This window comes from Condylura cristata, unplaced genomic scaffold, assembly GCF_000260355.1.
Source record: "Condylura cristata isolate star-nosed mole 26May11 unplaced genomic scaffold, ConCri1.0 scaffold00018, whole genome shotgun sequence".
In the NCBI taxonomy this organism is placed as follows: Eukaryota; Metazoa; Chordata; class Mammalia; order Eulipotyphla; family Talpidae; genus Condylura; species Condylura cristata.
Window position 1 is genome coordinate 41,776,813 of NW_004567119.1, and position 13,333 is coordinate 41,790,145.

Below are 13,333 nucleotides of genomic sequence, written 5' to 3' on the forward strand. Positions count from 1 at the left end.
TACTTCATCAATCTGCCTGTTCTGCTCCCCACTCTGTCTCTGGTGAGTCCTCTCAACCTCCTCCCCTCCCCCTGTACTGCTGGCCTATACCCCAGTACTTATATGCACAACTAAATTTTTAAAAATCTTTAAAAAATGACAAAAAAGCAAGATGCCAAAAAAACCCTTGCAGCTCCCCGTTCCACTTTTGTTCCTCACAACTGGAACCCACGCGTCCTGTCTCAGCTGCCCAGGCTCTTCTTCTGTCTTCTTAGCAGCCCAGGAAAGGACCCTGAGTTGGGGGGTGAGGGTCCTGCTGCTTTCTCTCTCTTACACCCAGAGCAGAGTGACACAAGCCTGAGAATGGGGAGGCTTCCTGAGCGGCCTGAAGCCCAGAGGCCAGTGGCCCACGCTGGCTGGATACCACGGACCGCTGGCTCTTCGCTGAATTCCCTTAAGCCCGACTGGTGACAATATTTTAAAGTATTTTTTTTTTTGCTCTGGCAATAGGATTTGTTTTTTCCTGTGGTAAATAACTTATATCTATATTGAAGTATGTATGCATATGAAACATACATACAGACCTGTTCCTTTTGTACACTTTTTCTTATTGCAGAAAGTCTGCACATAACTGGCAGTTGGTTGGCACAGTGCTTGACTTAAGAGCTCTATAAAAATGTGTTGGATTGTTACAGAGCAGGGATAAGGGTACCCCTGAACCCCCAGACCTGCCTGCTCTAAAATGTTCTGCCATCTGCAGCATCAACCCAAAACATATAGATCTTTATTTTTTTAATAAGATTTATTTATTTATGCACACAGAACTAGGGTGCAGGCCAGAGGCGCAGGGGTGGTGGCAGATTGATGAGGTACACTACTGAGGAGAACAGCGGGCAAGACAGGAGATGTCTGCTGAGCCATGTGGGTCACCTCCAGGGCCGGGGATCGATCTTGCACTGAAGAGGCTGTGGTTCACTTGCAGTGCTGTGCTTTAACCCGGTGCACCACCAGGGAGGGCCCATATAGACCTTTAAAGGAAATGTTAATGTAATTAGTATGCAATACAGAAAAGACAAAGAATATAATTTCTAATTCAAACACCCGAAGTGACCCATCCCCTCGTGGGTAAAAGTCTACCCAAAAGGGATTGGCCCAAAGCAAGGCCTGAAAGCCCACCACAAGGCTAAAGCAACTTCTGGTGGGGGCCCACAGAAAAGGATCAGAAATGGCCAGACAGATCTGAGAGGAAAAGAGCAAAATTGAAATCAAGATAAACACTGCTACAGAGAGACCCTCCCCACAGGTCTCTTACCCACGTCTGTTTCACCCAGTCCAGGGCCAAGAAGTAAGAGCCAGCCGCTTCTTCACATGTCTCTGCTTCGTGAGCCTCCCTCAGGCCTCCTTCTGGCCTCTATCCTGCTTCCTTCCTTCCCAGTCTCCTCTCCAGATTCTTCTCCTCCTTTGGGTGGGGCAGGGAACCTAGAACCTCCCCTTTTCCTGGGGACCACCCTGTTACAGGATGAATATATAGACACAGAAATAAGATACTGATTAGTCACTACTAGACTACAGAAAGGTTGGAGATGTGAGCCACGGTTGCATACCAAGGTCTAACGCTCGGTCTCTCCCAGGATGTGTGTCCCAATGGGCACGCCCACTTAGTGCCCAGGGTGTCCCCCTGCACGGCCACCTAAATGACCACACCCTAAATACAAGTTGGGGCTTTTGGAATCTGCTGCCAGCAGTTCCAAATGTCAATCCCCTCACATACTTGCCTGTGAGAAATAGGGCCCAGTCAACTTACCCACCCTGAGACACTACCTCACGTCGCCTATGTGTTTTCAGAGTGGATGGTCTCTTGCCACCCACGAACAAGGCAGATGTGTGGACACATCCAGGGCCGAGACTCCGTGTCACCATCCCCACCTGCAGTCTCGGCAGATGAGCCTCGCTGCCTAGGGTCCACGGAGCATTACTAGGAAGCACAATACGTATATAGCATATGCCAAAAAGTTTTCACTCAACTAAAGGATGAAGAAACGTAAAAAAATGAAATACTTGCTGTTGTAAAAAGATTGAATAAGTTTCAAAATAAAGTTAATTTTAGACAACTATTGGGTTATGATTAAAACAGAATGTAAATATTGGAGATGTTGGCGTGTAGATAATAGAGTAAGAGGGTAGGGTGGGGGTGGGGCCAGAAGAGCTGCCAGTGTGTAGGCCTCAGTAGCGAGTCAGTTCGTACTACAACTTGAAGCGTAAGTCGTTAACAATGACTCAACCTTATTAAATTTGTGTGTGTAGTTTTAAACATAGATACACATGTACTCGGAGTGGGTGGGGGTAGGGGAGGCACGCTTCAGGGGAAAGCCGCCCCAGAGTGAAGTGTTGGGGGACAGACTGAGAAGATGACATGGGGCCGCTGGCCTCCCTGAGCCCAGGACTGCTCCGCCTGGCGCTCCAGGCTTCCTGCCTCATTGCCTGAACTTGTTGTGAACTGTCCTGCCCTCTTTCCTCCTCCTGCCTCTCCCCAAACACCCAGCCCTGCCCCGCACCTTCCTTTTCTTGGGGCTTTCAGCTGAGGGGTGTGTGGCTGTGCTACAGAAGGATGATTAATGGGCCGGCCCAGGAGGCACGCCCACCCCCACCCACACCCACCCACACGGGCGGGCCTGGGCCTCTGAAGGCCGCCGTGCCTGGTGTTTGTCAGGTCGGCCTGGTGTGTTGAGGAGAGGAGGCAGGGACATACCCAGCACGCGGGAGACCGGACGGGAGTCAGGCTCAGGAGACAAGGAACTGGATCCTGGGAGCAAGTCCTTGGCCCCTGGTCAGAACCTCTTGTCCATCCCTTCAATATCAGAGATTCACCTCTGCCGTCCTTACCTGCTCAGCTGCGGGCAATACTGACCTGGCCATGCTGAGAGAGACTAGGGGACCAGGACCTTGGGGTGGCCTAGAGTCCTCGGTGCAGCCAAGGCACCCTCGCACCCCCACCCCAGCAAAGGCACCCTTGTGCCCCCACCCCCACCCTTAGCGTGCCTGACCCAGGAGCTGGCCTCCTAAGAGTCCATCACCTTGCCCTCTGCTTTATGTGGGAACTGAACATCTGCTCCAGACTCAGCCTGTCCAGGCGCATCGCTCTTGGCGCTTCACAGAGACCACAGCCCCTGCATGTCCAGCGGCCCACCCTGCCTGCCCCAAAGGCGGGGCTGGCCTCTGACTGCACCTCCACCATCCCAAGGACCCTTCCAGCAGTGTCCTGGCTTCTACAGGGTTGGGGGTGGGTAGTCTTGTGCTTACAGGCCCTCTGGGCTGAGGTGGGGGCTCTGACTGCCCCCAGGGCGTGGCCTGGTTTCTGAAACAAAGAACTTTATACGGTCCCGGGTCTCAAGAGCTCTGGGCTTCAGACTCCTTCTTAGAAACAGATACAGATGTTCTGTGGGGCCTGACCCCAGAAGTGGGGAGTTTCCATACCCCTTTTGCCAGCTTTTCTAGAACCTTTGCCAGGAATATGAAAAATGTATAGATGGTGTTGATTCTGGCACCTGTGCCCAACCTCCGAGTCTGATGAGTCAGTCAGTCTGGCCTCCCAAGCTGCAACCTGACCATCCTCATTCTCTCCCTTCCCTGCTTCTCTCCTTTGGACCCACCCAGGGCAGGCTTTAGGGGGGAGGTGGTGGGGGAGGGGAGGTGGAGGGTGGAAACCAGCAGGTGAGAGTTGCTCACTGGAGCGGGACAGTTGCAGGATTCTTTCTACCTTAATATTTTGGAGGCAGACCCTGAATTGCGAGGTTCCGACTGGCATCATATGCTACGTCAACAGGAAGCTGGGAGTGTAGACTCAGGAGACCCACGTGTTGAAAATCACAGCTCCCATTTATTGAGCACCTACTGTGTGCAGGCACTGCTGGGGGCTTTATAGACATTCTCTCTAATTTCGACAGCAAATCTTCCATTTTGCAGGCGAGGAAATTCAGGCTAAACAAATAAAATATGGGTTTTATTTATTGAGGTGATGTGAAACTAGGCAACCAGAAGCTGAGCTTGGGTTCAGACTCTGTCCAGTGTGATTCTGGCAGGCGGACACCAGCTGCTCCCCAGCTCCCAGGATCAGGAGTTTCCTTCCCTCTTGTGTCCTCAAGGCCTCTCTCTGACCCTGTAAGCAGTGTGCTGCAGGCAGCCGCCAGGGAGTCTCGGGTCTCTGATGGGCAGTTGTGCAGGGGGTGCACTTTGGGGTGTCTGCAGCAGCTAGGCCTGGGAGTTGATGTCCACGGGGTCACTTTGCCCCCATCTCTACCTCCCTGTGGGGGCAATTACTGTTTTAATGTCATGGGGGACAGAGTTGCAGAGGCTGGGCCTCTTCAGGTGGGATGTGGGGGCTCAGACCTCCCAGCTTGTGAAGCAAGTCTGATAAAGATGCCCCCTGGAGAGCTTGCCCTGTGTGCAGGAACAGAAGCTTGATTCCCTGGTGGCATCCCTGAGAGGCAGGGACCCGATGGGGATCATGAGCAGACAGACCGTATGGCTGGTTCTGGGCTCCCAGCTGTGTCCTGTCAGCTAAAGCTTCGCTTCCGGGCCTGAGGCAGAGACCCTAAAGAGGGGGACTTCTGCTGTTGCCTGCTAGGCTGAGGGAAAAGGCTGTTACTCAAATCCCATTGACTCATACTCTGCTGGTCTTGGGTCCCCCTAGCCCCCACCCCCAGTAAATGCCTCAAGGAATTCATGGTGAATAAGGAGGCCAGGACCCAGAGGAAGGGCAGCTCTGAGGAGTGTTTTTCCAGAACACAGGAACACAGAGAACAGGAAAGCTGCACTCAGCTCTACCACACACTAGCTGTGTGGTCTCAACAAGTCTCCTGGCCTCTGCAAGCCTCGGTTGCCTTATTTCACAACGAGTAGTAGCCCAAGGAGACTGGCCCCTACGTCCACGACAGCCGACACCTGGCACATGGGTCCCAGAGTAGTTTTATTCAGCATTGCAAAAATGTGGAAGCCACGTCCTTCCCTAGGTGAGTGGAAACATTAAAAAAAGAGAGAGCTGGCCCTCCCTGGTGGCGCAGCAGGTTAAAGCACAGCATTAAGAAGCTTAAGCCACTTCCGTATGAGTTCTATCCCCGTCTGCCCTGGAGGTGACCACATGGCCTGGCAGACCTCTCTGGACCTGCCCACTGCTCCCCTCAGCAGTGTACTTCAACAGTCTGCCTGTTCTGCTCCCCACTCTGTCTCTGGTGAATCCTCTCACCCTCCGCATCTCTGGCCTGTACCCCAGTTCCGTATGAATAAATAAATAAATCTTTAAAAAAAAAAATGAGAGAGCTATCGAGTGATGAAAAGACACACAAGAACCTTGAACGCACGTGACCATGTGAGAGTCACTGACACAAAAGGTCAAATTCCAGCTATGTGACATTCTAGAGGAGGGACACCTATGGGGACAGTAACAACATTAGTGGGTGCCAGGGATTGGGGGAAGGGAGGGATGAATGGGCACAGATGTTGAGGGCTGCGAAACTATTCTCTGACACTATAATGGCAGCTACCCATCACCATATCTGTCCAAGCCTACCCAGTGCCCAGTGCCAGAGTGAGTCCTTGTGTCCATGGCGGATTCCAGTGCTGGGTGCCCATGCAGGTTTACAGTTGTAATGAATAGTGGGAGATGTTAGTGGTGGGGGCTGTTCTGGGGAGCCAGGGTGAGTATGGGGTCTCTTATTGCTACTGAATTTTTCTATGAACTTTGCTAAAAATTGAACTATTTTTTAAAGATTTATTTTATTTACTTACACATACAAGAACTGGGGTGCAGGCCAGAGGTACAGGGTGGTGAGAGGATAATCAGAGACAGAGTGGGGAGCAAAACAGGGAGATGTACTTAAATACACTGCCAAGGGGAGAAGTGGGGAGACAGGAGAGAGAAGCCTGCTGTGCCTTGTGGGTCAGCTCCCTGGCCAGGGGTTGGACTCAGGCTACAGTGGCTGCCGATAGCTTCATAGTGCTGTGCTCAACTCCTTGTGCCACCAGGGAGGGCCAAAAACTATTCTAAGAAGCAAGAGTAGGGATGTATATGGTAGGTGAGGTATGGACTAGGTGACGTCACCTGTATCGTGTCTGCATCATAGGTCGTGACAGCCACGCCTGCTGTCATCACCATGATTTTTCTTCATTGCTTTCTTATGACATTTTCTTCTATTAGTAAAGAATATGTGCTTGTTACAAAAATATAGAAGCTACTAAGAGATGAAAAACACTTGAAATGCCATCATTTGGAGTAAGCTTCCACAAGATAGAATGCATGTGTATAATTTTTTTTTTTAAAGATTTATTTGTGCATACAGAACTGGGGTACAGGCCAGAGGCTCAGGGGCGGCGAGAGGCTTCGCCAGAGACAGAGTGGGGAGTAGAACAGGCAGATCGACGAAGTACGCTGCTGAGGGAAGCAGCGGGCGCCAGGAGAGGTCTGCCGCACCATGTGGTCACCTCCGGGGCCAGCGGGAATCGAACTCATGCGGAAGTGGTTTTTGCTTCTCGGTGCTGCGCTTTAACCCGCTGCACCACCAGGGAGGGCCGCATGTGTATAATTTTAAATAATTAGGACCATAAAGCCCAACTTTATTTTTTTAAGATTTATTTATTTATGCATACAGAAATGGGGTACAAACCAGAGGTGCAGGTGTGGTGAGAGGCTTCACCAAGACAGAGTGGGGAGCAGAACAGGCAAATAGACAAGTACACTGCTGAGGGGAGCAGCGGGCGGGTCAGGAGAGGTCTGCCGCGCCATGTGGGTCAGCTCCAGGGCCCAGGATCAAACTTGCACTGGAGCACCTATGACTAACTTGCAGTGCTGCGTCCTAACCCGTTGCGCCTTCAGGCACCATCAGGGAAGTCCAAAACGCAGCCTCTTCAATGTTACACTGTGGGCATCATTCCAAAGTAATCAGTGTTAAGCTGCATCATCATTTATAGTGGTATTTTGTCATGAAACATCGGAACCGTAACTGGCCCCTCACTAATGGATGTTGGGTATTTCTAGTGCGTTGCTGTTGTCAGCAGCTATGCAAGGATCATTTTAGTGAGGACATAGCAGATAAAAATAAATACAAATAAATAAATAAATACACATTCAGCATAAACTCCTGCAGGTAACTGGAACCACCAGTAAGGCAAGGAACTGCCCATTTACCCTCATGTTCTTTAACACTAGAAGTTAACAACTTTGGCTAACAGCTTTATTTTCTGAAACTAAAGTCATATTTTATTTAATTCTTTAAGATTTTTTTTGCTTTTTATTTATTTAGGCATACAAGAACTAGTGTGTTGGCCAGAGGTGCGGGGGTGGTGAGAGGATTCTCCTGAGACAGTGGGGAGCAGAATAGGTGGACTGACTGAAACACACTGATGAGGGGAGCAGCGGGCGAGACAGGAGAGGTCTGCTGTACCGTCTGGGTCAGCTCCCTGGTCGGGGATCGAACTCTTGCCTGCCGCAGTGGCTGGCAATAGCTTGATAGTGCTGAGACTTTAACCCCTGCGCCACCAGGGAGGCCCTAAAGTCAGGTTTTAGAAGTTCAAAGATTTGAGGAGGCAGGTGCTCCTTCCTTCAACACATACCTGGCCCCTGCAGGAAGCTGAGGCCAGGGCCTCTTTTACTGACCCTAGGACTGAGGGGTCCATGGATGAGGGAGCAGCAAGCCTCAGGGGCACCCATGGGACCTTCAGACAGGCCTCTTGAGTGACAGTGCCAGATAATGTTGCCATTGCTGAACTCCGACTTGGATTTCAGGCAGGCAATGAGAATGGCTAATAGGCAGCAGCTCTGTAGCAGCTGTTATTATTTGCACAATCATCTTATTTGATTCTATGATCATCTCCTTTTAAAGGAGGGAAAGGTCAGCCACTTCTGGGGTCAGAGCCTCACATTCTAGTTACTCTGTTTCACCTTTCCTTCCTCTCTTCACTCAACCAATTCATGCCAGTCTCCTGAAGGCTTCATAGTAACCAGGCCTCTCACACTCTGGCAGGACCCAGAGCCAAGGGCTGGGAAAGGTGGGAAAACCATGGGGTTTAGGGGGATGAGGACCTGCAAGAAGGGCTGGGTGCCCTCAGCAAGCCATCAGAAGCCAGGGAGAAGCTAGGGGGGCTTCCCCTCACCGGTTCCAGAGGGAGCGACGTCCTGACAACTTGTTTCCAGACGCCTCAAACAACTTGTTTCCAGATGCCTCACCTCCGAACTTGAAGACAACACATTTCTCTTTCACCCACCTGGGTCACTGTGCTTGTTACAGGAAGCAGGAAGCCTACTGAGCCTGCATGTGAGGGGAGTCCTGGAGCCCCTCCACCCTGGCTTGGGGTTCCCTCCTTGCCCCTTCCATGTCCTCAGGCTCCTCTTCCAAACCTGGAAGCAGGTTTGCCTCAGAACACTCCTCTTCCAAACCTGGAAGCAGGGTGGGGTCAGAGCTATAGCTGGAAGGGAGGGATGGAGTCGGAGGAGGCCACTGGGTTTTATTGGGGGCAATACCAAGGTTCCCCTTGGGAGACCAGGATTAGAGCCTATAGAAATGTTGCTCCCTAATCTCCTGTGGCTTCTTGTTGAGGAATCTGCTTCTATCTATTTTGTAACATCAGTGCTTCCTGCTTGGATAAGAGATTCTCCTGGGTTCTGATTCCCCCCCCCCCAAAGCTCCCCAGCACCTCTGTGCCTGAGGCAGCCTGACCCAGCGACCAGCGGGTCTCCTCTGAGTGGGCTTCCCGACTTCCCAGCAGTTGGGCCCTGCTCTGTGCCAGCCCCTGCGGCCACTGCCTCACATGCTGTCCAGCCACTGCCTCACATGCTGTCCGGACACTGCCTCACATGCTGTCCGGCCACTGCCTCACATGCTGTCCGGCTGGGCCCAGTTCCCAGGAATTCTCACCTCCCCCCCAGGGTCAGGAAGCACAGGGCAAGGGGGAGCCCCTGCACAAGGTACTGAAGCTGCTGCCCAAGATGGGGGTGCCACCTGTCCAGGGAAGGCTGCCCCCCGGAGCCCCAAGGGCCTGCTCCACCCTTGTCCTCATCTCTTTCCTTGTCCAGACTGGGCACTAGCTGACTGGAGACAGGAGCATCTGAGGGTGGGGGCACTGCAGCCCCTTGAGGTGTGCCACCTTGAGGGCAAGATGGTGGGGTGAGGGCTAACCACACCCCAGAGGAACAGACCTGGCCTTGGGAACCCCACGGGTCTCCGCACACCAGCATCAGACCTGTAGGCTGGGGTGGAGGGGGGCAAGGGCTGGCTCTGACTTCATGTCTGCTGCATGAAAGCCCTGGGCTTGGCGTTTGCAGAGGCCAGGGACAGTCGCAATGTGCGTCGGTGGTTTTGCCCTGGTCTGTGATTACATCCGACGGCGACTGTCGCTGGTGTTCAGATGTGCTTTTTATAAAATCCCGAGTGCTCCTCTTGGAGTCTTTTCTTTCCTGGCTCTGCATCAGATCTGTAAAAAGATCTTCCTGAGGTCGTGGTGCTGTTTTCAGGGTGTGTGTGTGTGTGTGTGTGTGTGTGTGTGTGTGTGTGCACGCGCATGCGCATGTGTGTGCGTGTGTGTGTGTCAGAGCAGACAGACAGGCAGACGGACATGGCACTTGAGACAATCAGAGGCACAGAGGCCCCCAGGGGCTGCAAGGGGAGGCTGAGAGGCTCCTCCTCTCCCTCTCTGCGTTGGTGGTAGCTCCCGCTGGCTTAGAGTTGGGAGAACTTCAGTTCTTCCTCCTCTTCCTGGTTTCTTGGCATCCCTGGAACATTCTTCGTGGCTCAGAGCAAAGCCAGAGCCACACAGGTGTGGCCCCGACCAGCGCCCGGAACAATACGGCTCTGTGCAGGCTCTGGCCGCAGCGCCGCCTTATCAGAGCCTGCCTCTGGGCACCGTGGGCCAGGGAGCTGGCCTGTACACCCCTCTGTGCCTCTCCCCCACTGGGGGTGAGGCTGTCCTGTGCCAGGAAGGATCTCCTATCTGGGTGCCCAGAAATACATGTGGTGTTTGCAGGCCTCGGGTGCATGCTCAGAAGTGGCCTGGCCCTGCCGTCTCTGGGTGAGGGCACAGGCTTCGCGGGAGGAGAGGTCTGCAGGACGGGCCCTGTGGCCCTGGCCATGGCCACGAGACGGTGAGCAGTAGCGTCTATGTCCTGTCCCAAAGTGGTCGGGAGCTTCGGGACATTGAGACAGGCTGCAGGGTTCTAGAACTCCTCTGTGACCCTGGCATTGTCAGGGCATGCCTCTGCGGACAGGGTCAAGACGTTCTAGGAAGGTGGCCCAGATGTTCATCTTTGGGGTGGAAGAGAAGGGGCAGCCAGCACCCCATCCAAAAGAGTGGGATGAAGAGGTGACCCACCCTACCACAGAGTAAGCTCTGTGCTGAATTTTTGAAGCTTGTTAGGAGGAAGAAAAATAATTCCAGGATGCCAATCATCCAAAGTGCTCCCCTCTCTCCCCAGGCTCTCAAGTCCCCATTTCCCCCAACCCCGACCCTCCACCCCGCCGCCTTTGTGGCTGGCTGCAATCAGGCGTCCCTCCCACAGCGTCCTCTTGCAGCTCCCCCAAGAGGAGATTCCTGGGCCAGCAGTTGCCCTGGGGCCCTCTCCAAACCTGAGTGTTTTGCCTGCAGGTGGTTTGTAGTGCTATCTTTTGCTTCATGCCCATTCTCCAACCAGCCTCCTCTCACCTGCCAAATCTTGCCACCTCTGCCCCCTCCAACTAGACCTCCCTTCTGCCAAGGATGCTCCAGAGAAAGCCCCTGAGGTGGCCGGAGGCTCCAGCAACCTTGGCACCGCTCTGAGCTTGTGTGTCACTGGGCCTTTACCTCTCTGGCCTCAGCCTCCCCAGACCGGAGATGGCCCCCCACCTTTAAGTCCTGCTTTCATGGAGGTGAACACTGTCTCTGAAACTTGCACCAGGGACACTGTCTGCCAGCAGTCTCCTATGGATCAGAGTTTGCCACCTGCCTTGGGGGGAGATAGAGGGGGTGGTGGGGGGCGTGGCAGGCCACATCCCTCCTGGAGGAGCACTTGTGGGCTAAGACCACCTCTCCCACCACGCACACCAGGCCGGGCACCCTTACCTCTACTTTACAGATTGGAATGACCCAGAAAGGTTAAGTCCTTCCCTGAGGATCACTGGCCCGTCATGATTGGTATGAATTAGCAGAAAGAGCCCCCTTGAAGCCAGATCACCTGCCCCACCCCCGAGAAAGTCACTGAGGTCCCTGAGGCCACAGCGGCCTGCCTGTAAACTGCCAATATTAACGACTGCAGGACCACACAAAACAGCAGGTGACTGTTCACAAAGGTGCTGCCTTGGTGCCTCGGCACCCACCCCCACCTGTCCTGCATGCTCTGCCCTCCGGGGAGGAGTGCGTCTGTCTCCGGGTGTCTGGTTGGACGTGGACAGGATGCTGCCTGGTGCTAACCCCACTGTGGTTCTTCCCCTCCAGACTGTAAATTCACCTGCCACCCGGAGTGCCGCCGCCTGATCCAGCTGGACTGCAGTCAAAAGGGAGGCACCCCCCTGGACAGACTTTCCCCAGAAAGCACCCTCACTGCACCCTCGGGCCAGGTAGGCAGCAGCGCACGACAGCCTGTGGGCATGGCCTGTGCAGGGGCTGGGCTCCTCTCTGCCAAGGTGGTCAGGGGTGGCATGGGTACCCCGTGAATGCTGGGATACCACTCCTGAGTGTGTGTGTGGCTGTTTCCTCTCTGTGCTGAGCACTCTGACACCAGCTGTGTGCCCCCCGACTCCATGCTGACCTGGTGTGTACCCTCTCTTCCCCCCCTCAGATGCTGGTCTTCCCGACAGCTAGACCAGCTGTCAATCACAAGCCCCTCCTTGGGAGTGATTGATTTGCTCAAAGGGCTCATTGACCTCAGAGGGAGAGGGAGACTTGCCCTGCCAGGACACCCATTTATTATGAAGCGATGTAGCTCAGGACAGCCTGGGGAGAGACACACAGGGGAGGCGTGGGGGAGGGGCGACTGAGCAAGTAAGTCACTGGCCATTGGTGACTGAGTCTCAGTTAGGCCCCTCTCTGCTCGTCTCTGGGGAGGGAGCACAAAACTGAAGGTTCCAACCTCTAGTCACCAGTTGGTTCTTCTGGCAAACACCCCTATCCCAGAGACTGTCCAAAACTCACTTCATTTACATTACAAAAGACACCTTCTGGTTTTGTTTGCTGTTTGTTTAGGAGTTCTGTGGCAGAACAGGGATAAAGACCAAACATGTGTCTCAATAGAAATCACAGTCACATGCCCCTCTCTGTGGGACTGAGAGATCCACAGACACAGCCACTGTGGGCTACCCAGAAGCTCCTGGTAGCTCGTCCCTAGTGCAGAGCCTGCTTTGGGGTCCAAGCCAGAGGTGTGGGGTGGTGGGTTGGGGGTCCTGTGGACATTGTCTGAGGGTCTTTGAGGCCTCAGAGACCTGGACAGGGCAGGTCTGGAGCTGAGGCCCACCAGCCTGCCCACCCATTAGCCAGGCCTGGTCAACTTCAGAGGAGCTGAGCAAATGTTTTTCCTTTGTGTTGAAGGGTCAAAAAATTGATGCCCGAAGCAGGTCGTGGCCCTAATACACTTGCTGAATACACTTTAACCAGGATGTGTCTGAACGTTGATGTCTAGGATTTGAAATGTATACAGAAGAGCATTTTTTTTAAAGATGTATTTACTTATGCAGGTGTGCAGGCATGCAGGCTAGAGGTATGGGAGGTGCAAGGATTCACCAGAGACAGAGTGGGGAGCAGAACAGGCAGATGTACTGAACCACACTGTTGAGGGGAACAGTGTGGAGACAGGAGACGTCTGCTGTACCCTGTGGTCAGCTCCCTGGCCAGGGATCTCATGCTACAGTGGCTGTGGATAGCTTCAGAGTGCTGAGACTTAACCCCTTTACCACCAGGGAGGCCCTGATTCTTGCATTGAGCAGAACTTTATGAAGTATGCACTAAGTGTTAAGCACAGATCGAAAAGGGTGTAATAAATGATATTTCACAGTTCTTATCCTTAAAGAGCTTAATTCTGGAGGGGGAGACAGGATACAATCAAACAGTATATACGGTGATGCGTGTTGCAATGAAAGCATGAATAATGTGTTTTCAAAGCACAAACAATTGTTTCTATTGGGACAAATCAGAGAAGACTTCCCAAAGGAGATGACTTTGTCCTGAGTTTTAATGTATGAGTCAAAAATCTAAGGAGTGTTCCAGATCAGCTATTTACTCATTTAAAAAGTATGTTTTGGGCCCTCCCTGGTGGCACAGTGGGTTAAAGCACAGCATTGAGAAGCTAAAACCACTTCCGCATGAGTTCAATTCCCGCCTGCCCCGGAGGAGACAACATGGC

The 13,333-nt window shown here is 53.1% G+C and overlaps 1 protein-coding gene across 1 annotated transcript in view; it reads left to right on the plus strand.

Annotated features, from left to right (window-relative positions):
• Positions 1-13,333, plus strand: part of RASSF5 (Ras association (RalGDS/AF-6) domain family member 5) — a 68,336-nt gene that overhangs the window by 14,206 nt on the left and 40,797 nt on the right. The window contains exon 2 of the mRNA XM_004685568.2: positions 11,434-11,555. Coding sequence (XP_004685625.1) covers positions 11,434-11,555 — 122 coding nt within the window. The remainder of the gene's footprint in view (positions 1-11,433; positions 11,556-13,333) is intronic.